At 43.3% G+C, this 24,108-nt stretch overlaps 1 protein-coding gene across 1 annotated transcript in view; it reads right to left on the bottom strand.

The window, feature by feature from the left end:
• Positions 1–16,856, bottom strand: part of LOC120978929 (calcium-activated chloride channel regulator 1-like) — a 75,738-nt gene extending 58,882 nt beyond the window's left edge. Inside the window, exons 1-5 of the mRNA XM_040407377.1 lie at positions 16,701–16,856; positions 6,203–6,340; positions 4,717–4,867; positions 2,849–2,957; positions 221–389 (exon numbers count right to left, since the gene is read on the bottom strand). Of these exons, the coding sequence (XP_040263311.1) occupies positions 221–389; positions 2,849–2,957; positions 4,717–4,867; positions 6,203–6,340; positions 16,701–16,856 (723 nt within the window). The remainder of the gene's footprint in view (positions 1–220; positions 390–2,848; positions 2,958–4,716; positions 4,868–6,202; positions 6,341–16,700) is intronic.
• Between the last annotated feature and the right edge of the window lie 7,252 nt (positions 16,857–24,108).

Consider the following 24,108-nt stretch of genomic DNA (forward strand, 5'->3'; position numbering starts at 1 on the left):
CATTATACAATGTGGGAGCCACAGGGGAAAATGTAAGTGTAAAAGAATGCCACCAGGGGGGCCCACTGAGATTTATCGCCCAAGGGCCCACATGAACCTGGAGCCGGCCCTGCTTGTGCTGGCGTAAAGTTGGATCGCATGCAGGCATGGTCATAAAAATAAGAGTGTGTTAATAGACATAAAGGGCTAGACTGAATCATAGGTATGAACTGTGACTTACATTCGGTAGCGCCTGCAGATACATTATGGATTGTTTGGAAGCAACATTTTTTTCAGGAACAAATACACAACCATCTTCATACAACCCAGTCTCTATGTTCACATTGCACTTACAGCCATTTCCCGTGCATTGTTCTTTATTATAAACACCTTTAAGTCCGATGGGACACCTGACAAAAAGACAAAAACAGATCATCTTTTATCTATATTGTCTATTCATCTATTGTATGCCATATACAGGAATGGGAATTATTGTAGCCCCATTAGGATCGGCCCGTGCCACCAGAGTACCAGAGGTTACTCCAGTAGGACCAGGCTTTGATACAATACTGAACCCCTAATACAAAAAGACCCAAAAGTTCCAGCAGTAGACACCCCCATTTGGCACTGAGTTTCAAGGTAGTCACTTGCCACTAGAGTTTATTTTTTTTATGGGTAGAACCACACAATGAGGCAAAAAGCATGTGACCAAAGTCCGCCCAAACACGTTAGCTAATAGCTACAACATTTTACCACAAAAACATGCACATATGGGCCACAAAATATGGGCAGGGATTAGCCCCATGAGTACAGCCACAATGTGTGGTCCTAGGAATTTAATTCTGATCCCCATTTGAATTATCTTTTATATGAACTTTATTTTACGGTATATGCAGAATTTATAATAAATAAATATTATTTTATAAGAAAATAGAAAGTCATAATGACAGTTATCACATTCAGCTACTATTCTCTAGTAAATAAGCCATGAAAGTCCGAGGATATGTATACACATGGCAGATATGCTGTGGATTTTCCATTGCTGAATTGCATGCAGAAAGTTTGCAGTGTATGACAGTGTCAGTGTAATGAGCCCAGGAGGAGTCGGAGTGGAGGATGGGAGTGTTAGTGGCTCTGGCTGTCACAGTCAATCAAAGTGGCTTTCCTCACACTGTTGCTCCCTAGGGCCATGCAGTGAAAAGAGGGTGCACTCTTTCTTCCTCAGGTCACACCTTGTCCCTGGATTTCCTGTCTGATTGTCATTGGGGTGCCTATAATGCTAAGTGTTTGTATGGGTGCAAGGCAGGGTGTGCAGAGTGCAGTGGCTGTTGTATGGTGTATTTGGCTGGTGTGGGCCAAAGGTAAAATAATAAACTTCTCTCATTACTCAAGTATGTACAAAATGGGAGTTGTAGTACATCCAACTATACCAGATGCAGTTCCAACAGTACACAGTGCAATTCTCTCCCAGATAACAATGTATGGATGGAAGTTATCTTTGTACACTATCTCTCTAAAGTCTCTCTCAGTATAATGGCTGTAGTGTCCACTGTAGGGTAAAGGGTTGTGAAGGCACATCTGGCCAAGATGTGTTCAAGTGTGGTGTCCCTCACAGCAGCAAAGTCTGAATGGCTGTAGTAGCAGGTTACTTTGCTGATTCCTATTCTTGGACATGTATATTTCAAGCCCTCCTATTCTAGCCTCTTTCTGTTAATCTTGTAGTAATTCGCACAGAGGTCTGAAGGTTTCTGAAGCTTTCTGGGCCTCAGAGGAGGGAGCATAAGGCACAGCTTTCTCTCTCACTGAACTATCCCCTAAGACTGACTGAGCTGGGGAAGGATCTTGGATTGGGAAATACATAACATAAAATGACAACACGTCATAAAATTACATAACATCAAACAACAAACTTCGCAGATACCCCCTGCTCAGGTGTACGGCATCAACAAAGTGAATGGGATATTACCAAATCTCATCCCATCCTGTAAAAAAACGGATCCTGTTGCATCGGTTGTCATCAGTTTGAGCCATTTCCATTTCTTAAACGGAAAAAAAGTACTGCCGTTAAAAATAAGCATAAAACGTGATGTGAACCCAACCAAACTGATGCAACAGGATTTTTTTTTTTTTTACAGGATCCTGTTTTTTTCCCTCTCTCATCTTCTGGTGGATCAGAAGAACAGAAAGCTAAATGGTGATGTGAATGCACCCTAAGTGAGTTCAATGGTGTAATTTTTATGTGAATCCAGGCTTACCATGCTGTTTAATGGTAACCTTTGTAGGGGTTCTGCCACTAATATTAATGTATCTCCCCAACCGATATTGCTGTCATACACTTTCCCCAAATACCACCAGTTATCAAAACTGTCTTATTCTAAAGTTATTAGCCTATCATTGCACCCCGTAACAAATCTGTCTTGATATTCAGTTGCTATAGCCTACATCCAGGGTTGGAGCCTTGTCGTGTAGGACGTAGGAATCATCATTGGTAAGAACAAGGGACGTGGTTAGTGACACATGATCTGCTGATATCCAGAGACATCTCATTGCTCTAAGACATGATGTGACGGCACACACATGACAAACCAGGAAGTAGTATTCAAGCATGGGGAATAAGAGAAAACTGCAAATAAGGTAAATTTGAAAAAAATAAAATAAAACTAATCAAGGAGGAATGGGAGCTAGAGTAATTGAAAATAAACTTTAGATTGAAAAGTACTTTATGGTACAACCCCTTTAACAGTATGTTAAATTACCGGTATGTCATCTTTAGCAGAGGATTGATAGACAAAGAAATCACAGTATGTTACCCAGTTTTAGTAGAACTAATTATTATACTTTCCTATTAAATGTACACAGTTTTCCATACCTTGTAGCTTCTATTTGACCACTATTAGCAATGTAGAAGGGTGATAATGAGTTGTACTCGTCAAAGACCCCCCATCTGAGGTGAGCCCATTCATGAACAAAGACTCTTCCTATAACAACAAAGCAGAATTCATGAAGACTAAACAAACACATAGACAAGGATTATATTTCAGTGTTTTGGATATTATATACAGATCTAAAAATACTTGGGAAATATTAATATTCAAAAAAGACAAACATTAAAGTGGAACAGGCTGCTGAACAAGCAATGGCCTCAGCTATGATGTGATGCGAGTACTGAGTCTCAGTGGTCAAGTGTCATTTCTGCACAGGTCATCACTGAGGCCATTGATTGTCCACCAGCTGTTGCCTGCATATAGATGGCACATAACACTTATGGTCCAACAGGAATGGAAAAGTGGCAGAGATAGGAGATCAACGGACCAGGAGCGCTTTGAACAGGTGAGTTTCTTTTTTAATTTTACACCATGCCCGGCCCCTTAGACATAGTTAAAGGGGTTCTCCGGGAATTAATAAAATGAAAATACCTAAATATTACTTTATTATAAATATATTCCCAAATACCTTTCAATAGTTATAATGGCTCGTTTTGTCTAGAGAGCGATCATTAGGAGAAATAAAATGGCTACCGTCCTATTAATACACACAAAACCTGTCCTAATCACACAGCAGGACACAGCCACCTCCCCACCTCCTCTCTGTACTTTATGTCTCCTCATGAACTCCGTTTCTACAGAGATTCAGCTGAAGATCTGTATTCAGGATTATAACCCCTGCCAAGTAGAGCAGAGAGGAGGATGAGGCAGCTCTTTACATCAGTGCTCTGAAGTAACTTGTCCTGCTGTGTGATTAGGACAGGTTTTGTGTGTACTAATAGGATAGCGGCCACTTTAGTTCTCCTAATGATTGATCCCCAGAGAAAACAAGCCATTATAACTAATGAAAGGTATTTGGGAATTTATTTATAATAAAGTAATATTTACGCATTTATTTACGCATTAATTCCTGGAGAACCCCTTTAAGTTAACATTTTCAATTAACCCCTTTTAACAAATCGTAAATAAAGCAAACAAAGGCAGCAATAAAGATACAATGATCTAGGCTATTTTGCAAAATTTACATTTAAAGAGTAACTAAATCTTTGTAACAATTTTTAATATGATATCCCTATAATGCCCTAATAAAACTATTTGTAATATACTTTATTAATCAATTTTGTATTTTTCTTACTTAACTTTTTCCTACTGTACCTAAAGCACACCATTCACTGTGCGCTTAAAACTCAGTTCTCCATACACCACTGACAGCTTAGCAGAGTAAGGCCTCATGCACATGATCCGCAAAACATGGATGGCGTCCGTGTGCGTTCCGCAATTTGCGGAACGGCACGGACAGCCTCTAATGTAACTGCCTATTTTTGTCCGCCAAACGCGGACAAGAATAGGACAGGTTATATTTCTTTTGCGGACCACGGAACGGAGCAACGGATGCGGACAGCACACGGAGTGTTGTCCGCATCTTTTGCGGCCCCATTGAAGTGAATGGGTCCGCATCCGAGCCGCCAAAACTGCGGCTTGGATGCGGACCAAAACAACGGCCATGTGCATGAGGCCTTAGGAGTATGGAGTGTGAAATTTATGAATGGGGCCACAGCAGCGCTGTGATTACGGGCAGGAGTGCATATTGGAGCTTGGAAAATGAAAATAGGTGGAATCTGATTGGTTGCTATGGACAACTATGCCAGTTTTCCTTTACACCATTTTTTGATAAATCTTCAATGTGTATTTTTAATCTAATTAGACCTACTTTCTATGAACATAACACATTTTAATATATGTTTGCAATTACCTCTGGGTCCATATACCGACAGTAGTTTATCATCTACCAGGAAATCTGGGGTAAAATGAATATATATGCCTTTTTCCTCACATTGACCATATTGTAAAGTGTATGGGTCATCTCCATTCTTCAGGTGTGGTGTGGCAACAATGACATCGGCCTAATTTGATATAAAATATAAACATAAAGGGGTGAATTCATCATTGTAGGTTTATTTGAGGTTAGTTTTCAGATCGGAGTTGCTATTTATTATTATTTATTATACTCACTTATATAACTATGACATATTCTGCCGCGTTTTACAGAAATTAGCATCACTCTGTCCCCAATGGGGCTCACAATCTATGTTCCCTATCAATATGTCTTTGGAGTGTGGGAGGAAACCGGAGAACCCGGAAGAAACCCACACAAACACGGGGAGAACATACAAACTCCATGCAGATGTTGTCCTTGGTCGGATTCGAACTCTGGACCCCAGTGCTGCTATGTACTTCTGTGCCAAATTTATTAATATGGCCCACAGCATGGCCGAAGTGTAATGCAGATGGGCCTATTTTAGTTAAAATACAGCTGGGAGATACCTGGCACGGGGTTGCGTCTTTTCAGAAAGTCTCAATTCATAAATGTGACACAAAAGTGATCTAATACGAACTCGCAACCAACTTTTCACTTTCAAAGTGGTGTGGAAATGAGGGTGCAGATCTCAAAATGTCACAAAATATTGAGCAAAAGCCTGGCATACCAAATTTGATAAATGTCCCCCAAAGAGTAAATTCAAGTTTGTCTAACTATTACATCGGGTAAAAATCCTATCTGCCTCTTAACATTAATGCCTGGTTCATAAAACCCATTAAAGATCATGGTCATCATAAAACAAATAGTAGACTGAAAAAGAAAATTAAAAAAATGTAATTTCAGAAGTTAAAAATTTATTCTAAGGGTCCATTCACACGTCCGTTTTTTCTTTCCTGATCTGTTCCGTTTTATACGGAACAGATCTGGACCAGTTCTGTACCCATTCATTTTCAATGGGTCCTGGAAAAAAATCGGACAGCACAATGTGTGCTGTCCGTTTCCGTTGTTCTGTTCCCAATGTCCGAAAAAATATAAAACTTGTCCTATTCTTTTCCGCAAAAATCGGATCCTGGTACAATACAAAGTCAATGGATCCGCAAAAAACGGAAGATATTCGTATGTCATTACGTATGTCATCCGTTTTATGCGGATTCCGTTCCTGGAAATTAAATTTTTATTTTATAAACTTTTATTCACTTTTTTTTTTTCAATTTTTTTTCAAAGAGATCCAAACAACTTTATTTGCTTATTGAAATTTATACATGTTTCCATTTTTTGCGGATCCGCAAAAAACGGATGACATATGGAAGCATTTTCAGGAACAACGGATCCGCAAAAAACGGACCGAAAATCGGGATATAGAAAAATACTGACGTGTGAATGTAGCCTAATACTGAAAGTTCCAAAAACCCTTTCCTACCTTATCATATGATTCCGTTCTTGTTTTGAGATAGTTGTTCTTTTTCCAGTGAAGTGGAATTAAGATCTTAACGCTCTTTATGAAGAGTCTGTTTTTTGTAGCAGAGAACAAATAGCTTGAAGCCTCTTTCATCATGTTCTTTTTTAAGACAAAAAGAGGAAAGTTCAAATGTATACAGCCATATCTGTGTACAACAAACTACATAATATGATGATGTGATGTACATTAATATGAGAGGGAGGAAAGAAGCAGGGGCTGTGGATACTAACAGCATGCTCCCCTTTAGACCAGTGGAAGAACCTATTTTCATGTGATTTTCTGTAGTCTTACCAGTGAGGCCCCCAACATTTGTGCCCTACCCTGTGACCAGGGGAATTATTGTTTATTGTCAAAGTACTCTTTTAAGAAATGTACATTTAGAAGTACAATGTGAATTTATGTGGTGTTCAGGTTTTGCTTTCTGGCTTTTTTTTTTATCATTCCTGTTATGATTTTAGAGATCTCTGTGGATGATACTGTATGGTTGTGCATATAAAAAACATAAACAAAATTCTGGCAACCATGTTTTAATATCATCTATAGTATACTGTAGTTGCATTTAGATTTGTTTTTAAATCTCTTCAAGGAATTTTCATCTTAGGACAACCCCTACTTGTTAAAAGGGACTCTTGACAATTAGCAGATCACAAACTGTCCAAACCGACAAACCTGTGGATAAATCATGGAGTAGGTATTCAGTTTCCCTGCAGCAGTGCAAAGTTTGCAACAGTGCTCTTTTGGGACTGCAACTGTTACAAAGTAGTTAAAATGTGAATATCCTGCTGCAAAAAGTCTGTGTGTAGACTCCACCTAAAGGTGCTAAGAATGATCAGATATTATCATTGTTTGAGAATGCTTCCCCCATGACCACCCTCATAAATGTAGCTTAATACACATAACACTATAGTGAATAAATAAAAAGTACCACTTTACCACAAATGTGCAGTACATACACTTTATATCACACACATATATATATATATATATATATATATATATATTACACACATACCGTGCCTACACAAACTCACATATATGCAAACACATTGTAAACATACACATACACATTATGCACACATACACATTACACTTGTATATATATATATATATATATATATATATAACACACACATACAGAACACATACTCATTACACACAAGGATGGATTAAGAGCACCGGTGGGCCCTGACTGGAAGGAGAAGCTCCCTCTTGAGCTCAGTATTTTAAAATGGTTAATCAGACTATAAGTCAGATTACATGTGCCTACTTCCTTCATACTCATTACATAGCACCCAAATATACACCACATTCAACCACTTAAGGTGCATTTACACCTGCCAAGCTGAAGCCGATTGTTGGGAAGTAAGCGCTCCTTCCCAGACAGTCGGCTTCTCATTCAGTGCGTGTAAATCCACCTTTAGACACCTATATCCTCACATCCACTATTTAAACAGAGAGGACAATGTGTGGTCTACTGAAGCAGATTAACCCTTCTGCCATGCTCCATAAGCTTTGCACATAGATTAATGTAGCACCAGAGCCAACTGTGTGCCTACATATAGTAAAAGTAAGCTTTGTGTATAGATCATTTATCAGAACCAAGTTTACTGCCTAGATACAATACAAAAAGCAAGGTACTGCAAACAAACAGTACAAACAGAACTAGAACAATATATGCAAACTACATATTGCTTATATTGGCACCATTTCCTGTTTGTCTGTGCTTTTATGATTGTTTTATACAGTTTCAAGGTCTTTAAATTGCTCGAGCAGTAGTAAAATGCTAAGGCCAGGTTATTGTGGTAAGAAGTTCCTGGCAGTGTCCAAGTTTCTATGATCAATTATACTGAGGCATGCAATCTCTTTAAAGTAGGTTACTTTCCAAGGGCAAACTAAAATTGATTCATAAAATCATATTATCCACTTTATATTGGAATGCAAACTTACAAATAATTATTGAATGAGATACAATTTTAACAAATAGCTTTTAATGACTATATTCTCCTATCTGATCCATTTAGAACACTCATTTTTACATCAGAATTTTTTAAGGAATTTGCTCTAAATACAGCTCAAGTTCACGCCTTCAGGCCACTTTGTCACATAAGACACCCCTAGTATACATGGCACATAGTATGCGGAGGGCCATGTTACATTGGGATCTACCGTAGTTGTTTCAGGTTATGGCTCTGTTGCGGAGCTTCACGGTATACCCTTAATATCTTCACTTAAATCCCCTTGTAGCTGAAGAAGCAGGTCAATATCCAAGAGACAATTTTCCCAGTGACTGGACGACACACAGTTTGGGAGTCAACTGACTTTACTAGGCATGCGCACCTGGTTTCAAACTGCCAACAGCCTCATTTACATACAATACATAGATTACTATGGTACAAGGAAAAGGGGGGAGGGGAAGAGGTACAGACAAGAAAGACATTCTGTAAGTGGCTAGGTTTGCCACAATGCTCCCCCAGAACCAAGCCGGCATACACAGTCTGATCCCAACGGATCGGCTTGGGCATGTCCGGAGGAGCGCTCACAGATCACTTTTCAAGTTCAGTTTGTCTGGATAACCCGTCGGCGTTGCCATTTTTCTTCCCAGGGCGGTAGTGGAAGGTAAAGTCAAAAGGCTGCAGCGCCAAACTCCAGCGCAGCAGCCGGGCATTGTCTCCTGACACCCTGTTCAGCCACACCAACGGGTTGTGATCTGTGAGTAAGGAAAAGGGTTGTCCGTACAAATAGGGCTGCAGCTTTTTAAGGGCCCACACCACGGCCAGACATTCTTTTTCTATGGCGGCGTAGCTTACTTCCCGGGGTAAAAGTTTTCTGCTTAAGTAAGCCACTGGATGCTCGCCGCCATCTTCTCCGACTTGGCTCAGTACTGCCCCCAATCCAAACATAGAAGCGTCTGTGTGGACGAGAAAGCGTTTAGTTGGATCGGGGGCGGCAAGTACAGGTGAATTCACAAGAGCCGTTTTTAGTTGCTGGAATGCCTGCTCACACTCTGGGGTCCAGACTACTATCTTAGGGAGATTTTTGCGGGTCCAATTGGTGAGGGGTTTGGCCAGGGTACTGTAGTTGGGTACAAATTTACGGTAGTATCCTGCGGTACCTAGGAATGCCAGTACTTGAGTTTTGGTACGAGGGGTTGGCCATTTGGCTACAGCCTCTACCTTAGCCGGTTCGGGTTTTTGTTGGCCGCTCCCTACCCGGTGTCCTAGGTATTGGACTTCTGCCATCCCTATATGGCACTTACTGGGCTTCAGAGTTAATCCTGCCTCCCTAATACGGTCTAGTACGGCTCCTATGTGGGTCAGGTGTTCAGTCCAGGAGTGGCTGAAGATCGCTATATCATCTAGATAGGCGCAAGCGTACTCCTGGAACCCATCCAATAGCCGATCCACCATCCTCTGAAAAGTAGCCGGAGCGTTTTTCATCCCGAATGGCATGACCTTAAACTGGTACAGGCCAAACGGGGTGACAAACGCCGACTTAGGGATGGCGTCTTTGGCTAGGGGAATCTGCCAATACCCCTTACAAAGATCTATTGTGGTGAGGTATTGGCCCCTGGCCATTTTGTCCAGGAGCTCGTCTATCCGGGGCATAGGGTAGGCATCGGATACGGTCTTATCATTAAGCCTCCGGTAGTCTACGCAGAAGCGGGTAGTCCCATCCCGTTTCGGCACCAGAACTACTGGGGAAGCCCAAGGGCTTTCAGAGTGCTCTATGACTCCTAGTTGTAGCATTTCTTCAATTTCCTTGCGCATATTATCCTTTACGGATTCAGGTATGCGGTAAGGAGGTTGGCGGAGAGGGGTCTGCCCTGGTTTTTCTACTCTGTGGGTGGCTAACGGGGTGTACCCGGGGAGATTAGAAAAAGTGGTTCCTTTTTCCCTTATTAGACTAGGAGCCTGCGCCCTTTCCTGGGGACTCAGCTGTTCGCCTAACTGAACCTCTTCCAGGTCCTCTTTCTGGCCCTCTTTCTCTAGGAGGTCTGGGAGAGGTAAATTGTCAAAGTCCTCTGCGGCAGAGGCGCAAATAGCGGTCACCTCTTCTATGCGCTCGTAGTAGGGCTTCAGCATGTTCACATGGAGCATGGGTCTGCCCCCTGCTCCAGCGCACGGGCCGATCACATAGGTGGTATCGCAGATTTGCTCCACCACCTTGTATGGGCCCTGCCAGGAGGCCTGCAGCTTGTCATTAGGGACTGGCCGTAGGATTAACACCTTCTGCCCGACCTGAAAGCTGCGGTCCCTGGCCCCCTTATCGTACCATCTGTGCTGTCGTTGTTGGGCCGCTTGGAGGTTAGTACGTACCGTCTGGGTCAGAGCCTCCAAGCGTTCCCTAAACTCCAGCACGTATGGGACAATAGGGGTACCATTCGTAGTTACCCCTCCCTCCCAGTGTTCTCTGATAAGGTCTAAGGGGCCCCTCACTCTCCTCCCGAACAATAATTCAAAAGGGGAGAATCCCGTGGATTCTTGGGGTACTTCCCTATAGGCAAAGAGCAAGTGGGGCAAAAACCGTTCCCAGTCTTTTTGAGTGTCTATGAACGTGCGGATCATCTGTTTAAGTGTTCCGTTAAACCGTTCACAGAGCCCGTTGGACTGGGGGTGGTAGGCGGAGTTTAAGATCGGTTTCACCCCACACACTTTCCAGAGTTGGTGGGTGACCTCTGCAGTGAACTGGGTGCCCTTATCCGATATAATCTCCTGGGGAAATCCCATACGGGAGAATATTCGCATAAGGGCATCGGCTATAGTCTCTGCATGTACGTTGGTCAACGCCACTGCCTCTGGGTATCTAGTGGCGTAGTCCACTACGGTCAAGATGTATTTCTTGCCGGAGGGACTGGGTTTCGCTAGGGGTCCTATTATGTCTACAGCTACTCGACTGAAGGGTTCTTCAATTATGGGCAGGGATCTGAGTTTGGCTTTATAGCGATCCCCTCTCTTCCCTACCCTCTGGCAGGTATCGCATGTTTGACAGTATTGTCTAATATCCTTCGAGATACCTGGCCAGAAGAAGTTCTGCGTCAGCCGATGTTTCGTTCGGCTGATTCCTAAATGTCCTGATAATGGTATATCGTGCGCGATGCGCAGCAACTCTTGTCTATACTTTCGGGGTACCACTAACTGCTTAGTGGGCACGGGTATGGACCCTGCTACTACCTTCTCTGCATAGCGGTATATGAGACCTTTGTCCCAAGCATATCTCTCTCCCTCCAACCCTCCTTGGTCCTTATTTATCCTATCTTTATATACCTGCAGGGAGGGATCTAGGGCCACCTCACTGCCAAATTCCAGGGGGGCATCCCAGGGTAGAATAGGAGGGGTGTGTGGCATATTGTTTACCTGAGCCTCAGAGTGATCGGAAGGAGCCGTGGTGCGTGCTTGCTGCCGGGTAACAACTGGGTAGGCCTCTTGGATAGTTGGTTGAGGGACAAAAGCAGAGGTGAGCTCCCCCAAGTCGTTGCCCAAAATAACATCAGCGGGCAAATCCTGCATAATTCCCACCTCCACGTTTCCATGCCCTGCCCCCCAATTCAAATGCACCTTGGCAGTGGGAACTTTGTAAATTGCTCCCCCTGCCACCCGTACAGCTACACAGTCTCCGGTGAGGGTGTGCTTAGGCACCAAATGATTTCGGACCAGGGTTAACGTGGCCCCAGAGTCACGTAATCCTTGTATATTCTTCCCCTCCATGTGTACCACCTGGCGGTGCCCTTGGCGGTTGTCTGAGGCGGCTTGTATGGGGTTTACCTCGTGTAGGATCCCCAGAGGCTCTTCTTTTGAGGTGACTGTGGATGTTGGGAGCACAGATTCTCTTTGGCAGCAGTGTACTGCAGCCCGATTGGGGGGAGGAGGACCCTGGTGGTTCCAGTTCTGGCGAGGTCGGTTATGTGGGCAGTCTCTCTGGATGTGCCCCTGTTGGTTGCAGGTGTGGCAGCGGATCGGTGGTCAGGTATTGTACCTAGGAGGGTACGGGTTGTGACTCGCGGCTGGTCGTGGGTGAGCCAAGGTAGTCACTGCTGGCAGAGGGGTGGTAGATCCATACGTGGTCTGGTGTGGTGTGCGTTGATCTCGCCTGGTGTCTTGGAACTCATCAGCTAGCTTGGCTGCCTCTGGTAGGGTACGGGGTTTGCGATCTCGTACCCAATTTTGAAGTTCTGTGGTTAGTCCATTAAAAAACTGCTCCATTACTATTAACTGGAACATCTCTTCCATAGTGGTGACCCGTGCCGCTTCCATCCACCCCTTGGCGGCTCGTTGTAGTCGGTGTGCCCATTCAGAGTGTGAGTCTTTTGTTTGTTTCTTGATGTCCCGGAATTTGAGTCGGTATGCCTCAGAGGTAATGGCATACCGTGCTAGGATGGCTTGTTTGACTTTGTGATAATTCCTGATGTCTTCGTCTGGGACGGTCCGGTATGCCTCTGCGGCGCGGCCTGACAATCTACCTGCCAGCAGGGGTACTTGGTCGGCTGGGCTGATGTCGTGTAGCTGGCACAACCTTTCGAAATCCTGTAGGTATTCGTCAATATCACTTTCTCCTTCTGTGTAATTTATAAAAGCTTGGTAGGGAATCTTAGTTTTTCCCTGGGTAGTGCTGGTGGGCGCTGAAGCTCCTTCCCTGACTCGCTGAATAGCGTTTTGCTTCGCTACAATGTACTCGTGTACATCTGCTATCAGTCTTTCTAGTGTCTCCATGGTGGGGGTGTTTGGGTAAAAAGCTAACCTGCTATTGAGCTCTCTTGTAAATTCTGTTGGCTCTGTCTCCTGTGGAGTTGCCGCAGTGGTCGCTCTGTCCCCCTCCATGAGTTCGGCCACAAGAGTAGCTTTAGTTTTGTTGCTGGCTATTCTTCCCCTTGCTTCCAAATAATTCCTTTAACGTAGTTCGTTTCAATGTTGCATAATTCGTCTCCATTCACCGTTCGTTCGAATGACTGCACATATTCTCGAACTCCGGTATATCCGAATGGCTGTTTCAACGAACTGCTGCTTTGCTGTGCTGCAAGGCTTGTATCCCACCGCTGCCACCAATTGTTGCGGAGCTTCATGGTATACCCTTAATATCTTCACTTAAATCCCCTTGTAGCTGAAGAAGCAGGTCAATATCCAAGAGACAATTTCCCCAGTGACTGGACGACACACAGTTTGGGAGTCAACTGACTTTACTAGGCATGCGCACCTGGTTTCAAACTGCCAACAGCCTCATTTACATACAATACATAGATTACTATGGTACAAGGAAAAGGGGGGAGGGGAAGAGGTACAGACAAGAAAGACATTCTGTAAGTGGCTAGGTTTGCCACAGGCTCACTTCTCATTAAAAGGATTCTACGATTTTGACAATTCTTGCTAGAAAGGTTCTTTGAAAAAAGATTGATGAAAAGGGTCCCATATGCAGGAACTTGAATCAGCTATAATCTGTGAGATAATTTGGCAATATGAATTAAATTTTAATGCAATGCCAACAGATGGAAACTAAGCAGTACACAGTGCTTATTCATATAAAAGGCTATGTACACCTTCCGAGGCAATTTTTGTTCATGATTGCATTTTACTCATTTTTGGCTAAAAATCATATTTTCAATTGGCCTTTAATAAAAATATTGAGCCATTCTGTCACATAGGGTTAACAGTTTTTCTAACTATGTGACTGGTACTTTCACTTTGTGCCATTCATATAATAACCTTTATCTCTAAACTATTAAGAGGTCATAAACACTTATTTAAAGAGGACCTTTCACTAGTTTAAAAACTAAAAACTAACTATATCAGTCGGCAGAGCGGCGCCCAGGGGTCCCAACAGAGGGAGCTGCAGACACCGGAGCCTATACCGGGCGAACGGATCGGCGCCCAGACATACTAGTAAGTGCAGGGGGACCCCTGGGTGCCGCTTTGCCCACTGATATAGTTAGTTTTTAGTTCTTAAACTAGTGAAAGGTCCTCTTTAAGCCACATTCTTATCAGTAAAATAAGAAATGAGCTATAAAGAATGTTTATAAAGTCAAAGAGCAGAGATAAGGAGCCCATCAGCTCCCCAAATGATAGAAGAGACAGAAAATCCACAGGCTTCTATTTGAGCATCTCTGTCCATATTTTAAAAAAAGACCAATCGAAAAAATTATTTTAGCTCAAAATAAGTACAATGCAATCATAAAAAAAAAAAATGGCCCCAAAGGTGTACATAGCCTTTAAGTGTTGCCTGTGTAATGTGGGATAGGACAGGTCCTCCAGAAAAAGAGATCTCCAATTTTCTAGCCAAGAGATAGTGTCTGAGCAAGGGACTCTACTTCAACCAACTCAGATTTCCTAAAAGGGTATTTGAAAATATATATTTTTAAAGACATCCCCCTTAACAGGTATCTGTACACTTGACACTTGTACCAATTAGCATTCATCTTCAGTAATGTAATGCATGTCGTATTTGATGTTAATTATGATAGCTATTTAAATGCCTTTAGTCTGGTTAGATGTAAATTAGTTATAGATTTTAAAGGGGTTAGCTCACAAAATCTATAGGATGATTTAAAAGTCTCAGGACACCCTTTTATTTCAGAAACAAAGGGGGAAAATAAAAATCTGAATACCTAAGCAAGTAATGGGTGAGTGGGCCGCCATTATGGATCAAAGTAAATTTTTGTTTACATTGGGAAGAGGGTCATGTAGCATATCAAAGAACACCAAAATTGTCTCAGAAATCGATTGCCACAACCAGATTTGCAATATCTCTTGGGTTTAAAAGTTCAAAGTTTTGTGTTCAGTACCAGGGAGAACACAGTGAACATGTCAAATAGCTCTGGTCCCCGATTGTTGTTGCAAATTTCTGTTTGGTACACAATTTTTTGAACCACAAGAGATATTGCAAATCTTATTGTCGCAATTGATGTCTGAGAACATTCTGGTCTTCTTTGATATGCTACATGACCCCCTTCCCATTGGAAAAATTTGCCCTTGATCCAATATGGCAGCTTTCAAGTTAGCGGCCATGTCCTGGACATAGCCTAAAACAGCGATGCCCAACCTGTGGCCCTCCAACTGTTGCAAGACTACAACTCCCAGCATGCCTGGACAGCCTACAGCTATCAGCCTACAGAAGGGCATGGTGGGAGTTGTAGTTTTACAACAGCTGGAGGCCTGCAGGTTGGGCATCCCTGGCCTAAAAGATAGGTTACCGCAACAATTACTTGGTGGGGTATTCAGATATTTCATTTTTCTTTTTATTTCTGAAATAAAACAGTGTCCTGAGACTTTTGGCCAAAAGGCTATTAACCATTATTTTTCACTACTTTGACTCATTCAAACTAAAAGAACATATATGCATTTTTCATATTTTTCCTTTCACTACCCTCTGCTCTACATCACAACCGCTCAGTCTTCAACCCCTAGGGTAGATGTAAATATACCATCCCTGCCCTTGCACCTGTAAATATAGTCCTCTGTAAGTTCCTGGTCAGTCCCTTTCCCCCTCTGGAAGCTGTACTCAGATCTAATAGGACCCAATAACAAAACATTAGTCAATTGCATCTGACTCCATTTTTTGTTGATTTGATCGAGGCAAATTATGCAAAGAGAAAAAGAGAGGGAGAAAAAATTAATAAAAATAAATAAAAAAGTGAGACACAATAGAGAAAAACTAGTCCTAGGAGACCTCTGAATGTCATACACAGATACAGAGGCCAACTGGAACACTTTCTATTCGAGTGGAAGTAATTCGGACTTGAATCTAATCTGCAAACCGATTCCGCCAAATCGAACCCTACTTTGAGCAATTCACTAATCGCTAGTCCTTAGTAAGTCCCCCTGTAGATAAATAATAATTGTACCATTGTATATGAAGCAGTGAAAAGAAATCACACTGGCATGCTCAAAGGTTAATCCTCAGAACTAGTCTTCTCAGCTTTGCTGTATATTGCTGCACTACTAAAAATGGCCATGGTCCTCTTCAATAAATCATGTATTAATGCATATAAATGGAAACGATTACAAATGATCTGAACAGTACATATTATATTTAGGGCCCATTCAGATGGCCGTAGTGCTTTGCGGATCCGCAATTTCCGTAATTTGCGGACCGCACATGGCCGCAACCATAATAGAAAATGCCTATTCTTGTCCACAATCTATTTTGGACTAGAATAGGACAAGTTCTATCTTTTCTGCGGAGCCACGGTACGGAATAATGGATGCGGACAGCACACGGTGTGCTGTCCGCATCTTTTGAGGGCCCATAGAAATTAATGGATCCGCAGACCTTCTGCAAAATTGCGGAACGGGTGCAAGTCCGTTCATACGGCCGTGTGAATGAGCCCTTACTGGTAGGATTTCCCCTTTAGCTCTAGTCTAAATCTGCAGGGAAAATATCCTGATGCATATAGGTCACAGACTGAAAGGAACAGTGCTATAGTATGAAAGAGTAAAATAAATGAACATGAAACACTACCAAATACTTTTACCTGTAAATTTTTGATTATTTGCTGATTTTCAGGTATTCCTGAATTGATTGCAATGACAATATCCTGGTAACCTCCATCATTTAGCTTCACTAGAGAACTGCTGCTAAGAGAAAGCATGTGGAATAGCACAAAGAAATAAAAAATGGCACGGCTCATCATCTTTACACTCGGTGCTTATGCTAAGCCGTCTTGAGAACCTGTTATATATAGCACTACTGCTCTTTCTTATCAGCGGCTTTATGGACTTTGATACTATAGATTATCTTAGTCTATCAGTACGTTAGAGTTTGTATTTGTAATAAGGAGAAGGAAACCTAAAAAACTGAAAATGTTATCATTTATAACCCCAAGATTACCCTATGTAAATTAAAATAAATGTAACTTATCATCTAAAGTGGCTATCTCACAAAAAGCATTTGCCACCTATCCATGGGGTTGATGATAAATGCATGATCACTGGGGTGCCCAATGCTGGGACCCTCACACTCTCTAGAACTGAGGGTCCTAAGCCTTTGTACTGGAGGCGTTTGAATTGGTTGTACCATTTTAAGATAATTTTTCTCTACTTCTTTGGCAGGTAAGGTGACCAAAAAAGCGATTCTGTTAATGTGCATTTTTTACTCTGTCCAGTGTTCAAGATAAATAACATGGTTCCAGACATTTTTGGTCACAGCAATACTAATTATGTTTATGGTTTACATTTTAATAGATTTTTTAAATGTTTACTACTGTATTTAGTTTTTTTTATTATATTATTACTATAAAAAATACATTTTACTTTTAGTCCCCTCAGAGGGCTTGAACACTGAATTGCTTGATCACTTTATTGCAGTAGTAGAATTTCAGACCAGGGGACCTTCACCAGGCCCAAATGCTGAATGCTGCTCCTTTCCTTCTGAGCAGGGGAGAACAGACTAGGAAATTAAAGTGGCCCTGGAAAGAAACTAAAAGTGGCCCCATGTTGTAGGCGGGTACAAATCCAATCTCAATAAGAGACAACTGGAGAAGGAGGAGAGAACTTTGCAGCAAATAGAGAAAATTGCTTGGTCAGTACTCCAGGGCTAGGGTGAAAATAAGTTGGTGCACGCCTAAATAGGCTCAGTCCAAAAGCCCATACCATATATTCCCCAAAAAAGAAAGTAGGCAACATACATTCTTGATTGTGAAGAAAGTGAAGAAGGCTATATTCCATAGCATTCAATTTAATGAAAACAACGAATACACTGAAACAGGCTGTTTTTCAGCTGATCAAAAGTTTAGGACCACACCTCCAAAAAAAACTAACCCCCCCCCCCCAAAAAAAAACTGAAATCCAACTTCCAAACATGAACTCAGTAATGAGTAGCTCCTCCATTATTGTTTATCACTTCAACAATTCATTTCGGCATGCTTGATGCAAGCGTTTCCATGAGGTGAGTGGGAAAATTTCTCCAAGTGGTGAAGACGGCCGCACGAAGGCCATCTACTATCTGGAACTGTTGTCCATTTTTGTAAACTTCCCTTGCCATCCATCCCCAAAGGATCTGAATTGGATTTAGATCAGGGGAACACACATGATGGGCCAAAAGAGTGATGTTATTCTCCTGGAAGAATTCCCTTGTCCTGCGGGCATTGTGTACTGTAGCGTTGTCCTGTTGAAAAAGCCAGTCGTTACCACACAGACGAGGGCCCTCAGTCATGAGGAATGCTCTTTGCAACATCTGGACATAGCCAGCGGCCGTTTTTGACGCCCCTGCACCTCCTGAAGCTCCATTGTTCCACTGAAGGAAAAAGCACCCCAGACCATTATGGCGCCCCCTCCACTGTGGCGCGTAGAAAACATCTCAGGTGGGATCTGCTTGTCATGCCAGTAACGTTGGAAACCATCAGGACCATCAAGGTTAAATCTTTTCTCATCACAGAATAAAACTTTCTTCCACCTTTGAATGTCCCATGTTTGGTGCTCTCTTGCGAAGTCCAAACAAGCAGTTCTGTGGCGTTCAAGGAGAACGGAAAGCCAATTGGATCCTCCGGCTCAGTGCTGATGAAATTTTTTTGGGTCTTCCACTTGACTTTTTTGTTCCATAACCCTCAGGATCATTTAAGAAATTCCAAATGACTGTCTTACTGCGTCCCACCTCAGCAGCGATGGCACGCTGTGAGAGACCCTGCTTATGCAGTTCAACAACCCGACCACGTTCGAAAAGGGAGAGTTTTTTTGCCTTTGCCATCACAACGTGTGACTACCTGACAGAAAATGACAATGAATCCACATCTTTGCACAGATTTGGCCTTTTAAAAGACATGTGGTCCTAAAATTGAATGCTCAAAAAATGTTTTGTCTCACTCCCATTTCTTCTTGTTGCATGTTGAAGCTCTACTTGGAACCTTGTTAAGATCCAACAATGTAAAATATTATATTTTGGTGATTTTTCAAGTGGTCTTAAACTTTTGATCAGGACTGTATGTAGAAAATTGACTTCGAATATGTGAAAGAATTAATTGAGAGGGAGGTTGCATTTTTTGGTGGAGCAAACATTTCCGGCTGCCATTTTGAAATTTGCCAAATTAAATTCAACTCATGTTTTTCCAATGGGAAGGGGGCCATGTCATACTGTATATCAGTCTTGGCTATAATTTACTCATATACACACTGGACGTGTCAGTTTTGAGTTGATCTATCGCTACGTGTTTGGGAGTTAACCGAGGTCAAAGTTTCCTACAGTGCTTTACATGACGTGTTCGATATGTCCACCACTCTGCTGGATGCACATAGTTAAATATTTAATCCAATGCTGAGGAACCAAAGGTGATAATTCTTCACAGCACCTTAAGATTCCCTATTTCAGGTGAGTCATACTGCGTATACACAAAGGACTTTAAATGACCCCAGAAATAAAAGTCCAAAGGCAATAAAGGGGTTGTGCAAGTTTGATCAGACCTGTGAAGGGAAGTTTACTTATCTGCTTCCTGGAGCTGGCTCCCCACTCTTTTTCTTCTCGGCCTGGACTGCTCACCGTCTGCAACCAAACAATGGCTGTGGCAGTGACCTGATCTCCTGACATCACGTGACCGTTTGCCATGATGTAAGGGGAGCAGGTCATTGCTCCATTTCTCAACTCTGGGACAACTCCTTATGTAAATTTGCATTTAGTTTTACAATTTCCTTGAGTGTTTCGATGGCACTGGAGAGGCAGTTGTTGGGAGTTTAGTATTACAATGAAGTTAATGGCAGTAAATGGCATCCCTCAAAGTGGTAAACCAGACGGGCTGCTTAAACTGTTTGGCACTGACAAAGATGGAGTCATGGAGGCTGTGAAAAAAACTATAGAAGCCGCCCATTTGAGGATGGAACTTACATGCTTGATCTTATGATCATATACAATATAGTCTCCTGAATAATTGCAATTTTATTTTACTAAAGCTTTGGAAAAGTGTAATGAGTCCTTCTAAAGTCTTGTAAGTGAAAGAACACATCACATATTATGATTCTGCAGTATTTGCTTTACTTGGACATTGCCTTCTAAGTGTAATTTTATCTGTAAAGATATCCTAGGACCATAAAGAGAGGAGGTGATGCCCTACAAACAAAGGGCTGCTCTGTCATTTCGAGCCCAACGGCCTCTGTAGCTTGTAACTTAGGGGGTCTTTTACTATCCAGAAATACTCTTATATTAGGTGTATTTCTGGAGCAGATTGCAACGCAAAGTTTACTTGCGCCACAATCTGTGAATTTTCCCTGCTCATGCCAGATCTAAATTAGGGGGGTGGGGTGGGCAGGGAAGTGTACGGACCAGCAGGCCCTTCTCATTCATCATTTTCTATGCCTGTTTTAGGCATAGAAAATGGTCTAAATGTAAGACAGCAAGGAAGCTGGCTTACATTTACAGTTAGACTAGTGCTGGATACGCCGAAGTTATGTAGAAGCCAGCGCCTCTTCATAACTTTGGCAGATCCACTGCCAGCTATAAAGGTTATTAAGGCTGGCATCTTATACGCCGGTCTTAATAAATGACCCCCTTAGTGTCGATGCTGCTGCTGCATGCGGACCCTCTAGCCAAAGCACGCGCCGGAGCTGTCAGTAGATGAACCTTGATAAAGAGAAGGAAAAGGGCTCTATGCAGTGCTGCACAGAAGAGCACCTTCCTTTTCCCTGCAGTGCAGTATACGCAACTTTTCCTTCTCCTGGATCAAGGTTCAACCAAGTGTCATTTCGCACAATTACTAAACGTAACTCCAGAGTGTGGATGTGACAGCAGCATGAGCAGACCACAGAATGGCACAATGACAGAATCTAGAGTTGGCGGCAGAATTAGGAGGCGGCAGAGTGACAAAATTACAGAGTCTGGAGGTGGCGGCAGCATTAGGAGGCCGCAGAGTGGCACAATTACAGAGTGTGGAGGTGGCGGCAGCATGAGGAGACCACAGAGTGGCACAATGACAGAATCTACAGTTGGCGGCGGAATTAGGAGGCCGCAGAGTGACACAATCACAGAGTCTGGAGGTGGCAGCAGCATTAGGAGGCCGCAGATTGACACAATTACAGAGTCTGGAGGTGGGAGCATCATAAGGAGACCACAGAGTGACACAATGACAGAGTCTGGAGGTGGCGGCAGCATCAGGAGGCCACAGAGTGGCAAGGTGACATAGTGTGAAGGTGGGTGGCAATACCAGTACCCTCTGAAGATGGTGGGTGAAAGAAGTAGCACGGCATGAGATGTGTGGCATCAGGCGGGTGGCAGTATCAGAATAGAAGCTGAGCAGGCCCGGCGCTATAATAAGGCAGACCAAGCGGCTGCCTTAGGGCGCAGAGACGGCGGGTCAAGGGGGGGCGGAAAAATGTAACTTTTTTTTTAGAATAATTCACTTGCGCGCTGCTGGCCACCCGCCCACGGCTGTTCTCCTCTGTGGGGTCCTGGTATCTTCTCTCTGGGCTCCCGACAAGTTTGAGGACCTTTCCCACTCAGCCAATCAGTGTCATTTCCTGCAGAGTCAATCACTGGCCTGACACGTGACACAGCTGCGGCCACTGATTGGCTGAGTGGGAAAGGTCCTCAAACTTGTCGGGAGCCCAGAGAGAAGATACCAGGACCACACAGAGAAGAAGGGGAGCTGCTGCAGACGGGACCGGGGGGGAAGGGGTGACATGGGAGGGGGGAAATGTGCCATGGAGGGGGAAAAATGTGACATGGAGGGGGAGAAATGTGACATGGAGGGGGAGAAATTTGACATGGGGGGAAATGTCACATTTCTCCCCCTCCATGTCACATTTCTCCCCTCCATGTCACATCCCCCTCTCCTTTATACATCACCGCCTTTGTGTCACATTTCTCCCCCCCCCCATGGCACATCATCCCCCCATGGCACATTTTTCCCTATATGTCACATTTCTCCCCCTCCATGTCACATTTCTCCCCCTCCATGTCACATCACCCCCTATGTCACATTTCTCCCACCTCCATGTCACATTTCTCCCCCCTCCATGTCACATCACCCCCTCTGTGTCACATTTCTCATCCCACCCCATGTCAAATCACCCCCTCCATGTCACATTTCTCCCCCTCCATGTCAAATCACCCCCTCCGAGTTCTGGTGTGGGGGGGCACCAAAATGTAGCTTCGCTTGCGTTGGCAAAAATCCTTGCACAGGCCCTGTAGCTGAGTCATGTAGCCAGAAGAAACCGGTCTCTTGTCAAAGTGTTGGTGTGGCACCATGGATGATCTAGTCTGATGCATCAGGAATTGGTGGGTAGAAATCCTGGCTGATCCACACCTGATTCATCTTGACAAAAGTCAGTCTGTCCACATTTTGGGTGGGCAGGCGAGTTCTTCTTGGGGTAACTATGGCCCCCGCCGCACTAAACACCCGCTCTGATGCTGCACTACTGGCCGGGCAGGACAGATTTTCCAGGGCAAACTCAGCAAGTTATGGCCACAAATCTAGTTTGGCTGCCCAGTAGTCCAGCAGATCTTCAGTGACAGCTGGCAGGGTGCACTCCAAGTATGCCACCACCTGTTGGTTCAGGTTCTGATCCAGGTCTACAGTCGTGGCCAAAAGTTTTGAGAATTACATAAATAAATCGTCTTGCTAACTCAGGTGAGAATGTTCACGAGCACAAGGCTGGAGATCATTATGTCAGGCTGATTGGGTTAAAATGGCAGACTTGACATGTTAAAAGGAGGGTGATGCTTGAAATCATTGTTCTTCCATTGTTAACCATGGTGACCTGCAAAGAAATGCGTGCAGCCATCATTGCGTTGCATAAAAATGGCTTCACAGGCAAGGATATTGTGGCTACTAAGATTGCACCTCAATCAACAATTTATAGGATCATCAAGAACTTCAAGGAAAGAGTTTCAATTCTTGTTAAGAAGGCTTCAGGGCGTCCAAGAAAGTACAGCAAGCACCAGGATCGTCTCCTAAAGAGGATTCAGCTGCGGGATCGGAGTGCCACCAGTGCAGAGCTTGCTCAGGAATGGCAGCAGGCAGGTGTGAGCGCATCTGCACGCACAGTGAGGCGAAGACTTTTGGAAGATGGCCTGGTGTCAAGAAGGGCAGCAAAGAAGCCACTTCTCTCCAAAAAAAACATCAGGGACAGATTGATCTTCTGCAGAAAGTATGGTGAATGGACTGCTGAGGACTGGGGCAAAGTCCTATTCTCCAATGAAGCCTCTTTCCGATTGTTTGGGGCATCCGGAGAAGAAAAGGTGAGCGCTACCATCAGTCCTGTGTCATGCCAACAGTAAAGCATCCTGAGACCATTCATGTGTGGGGTTGCTCACAATTTTGCCCAAAAACACAGCCATGAATAAAGAATGGTACCAAAACACCCTCCAACAGCAACTTCTTCCAACAATCCAACAACAGTTTGGTGAAGAACAATGCATTTTCCAGCACGATGGAACACCGTGCCATAAGGCAAAAGTGATAACTAAGTGGCTCGGGGACCAAAACGTTGACATTTTGGGTCCATGGCCTGGAAACTCCCCAGATCTTAATCCCATTGAGAACTTGTGGTCAATCCTCAAGAGGCAGGTGGACAAACAAAAACCCACTAATTCTGACAAACTCCAAGAAGTGATTATGAAAGAATGGGTTGCTATCAGTCAGGAATTGATCCAGAAGTTGATTGAGAGCATGCCCAGTCGAATTGCAGAGGTCCTGAAAAAGAAGGGCCAACACTGCAAATACTGACTCTTTGCATAAATGTCATGTAATTGTCAATAAAAGCCTTTGAAACGTATGAAGTGCGTGTAATTATATTTCACTACATCACAGAAACAACTGAAACAAAGATCTAAAAGCAGTTTAGCAGCAAACTTTGTGAAAACTAATATTTGTGTCATTCTCAAAACTTTTGGCCACGACTGTACATTCTTGTACTCAAGTGAAGTGCAGCTGTGTCAGCGCCAGCACCTCAGAAGGCAGG

This window comes from Bufo bufo, chromosome 9 (assembly GCF_905171765.1).
Source record: "Bufo bufo chromosome 9, aBufBuf1.1, whole genome shotgun sequence".
In the NCBI taxonomy this organism is placed as follows: domain Eukaryota; kingdom Metazoa; phylum Chordata; class Amphibia; order Anura; family Bufonidae; genus Bufo; species Bufo bufo.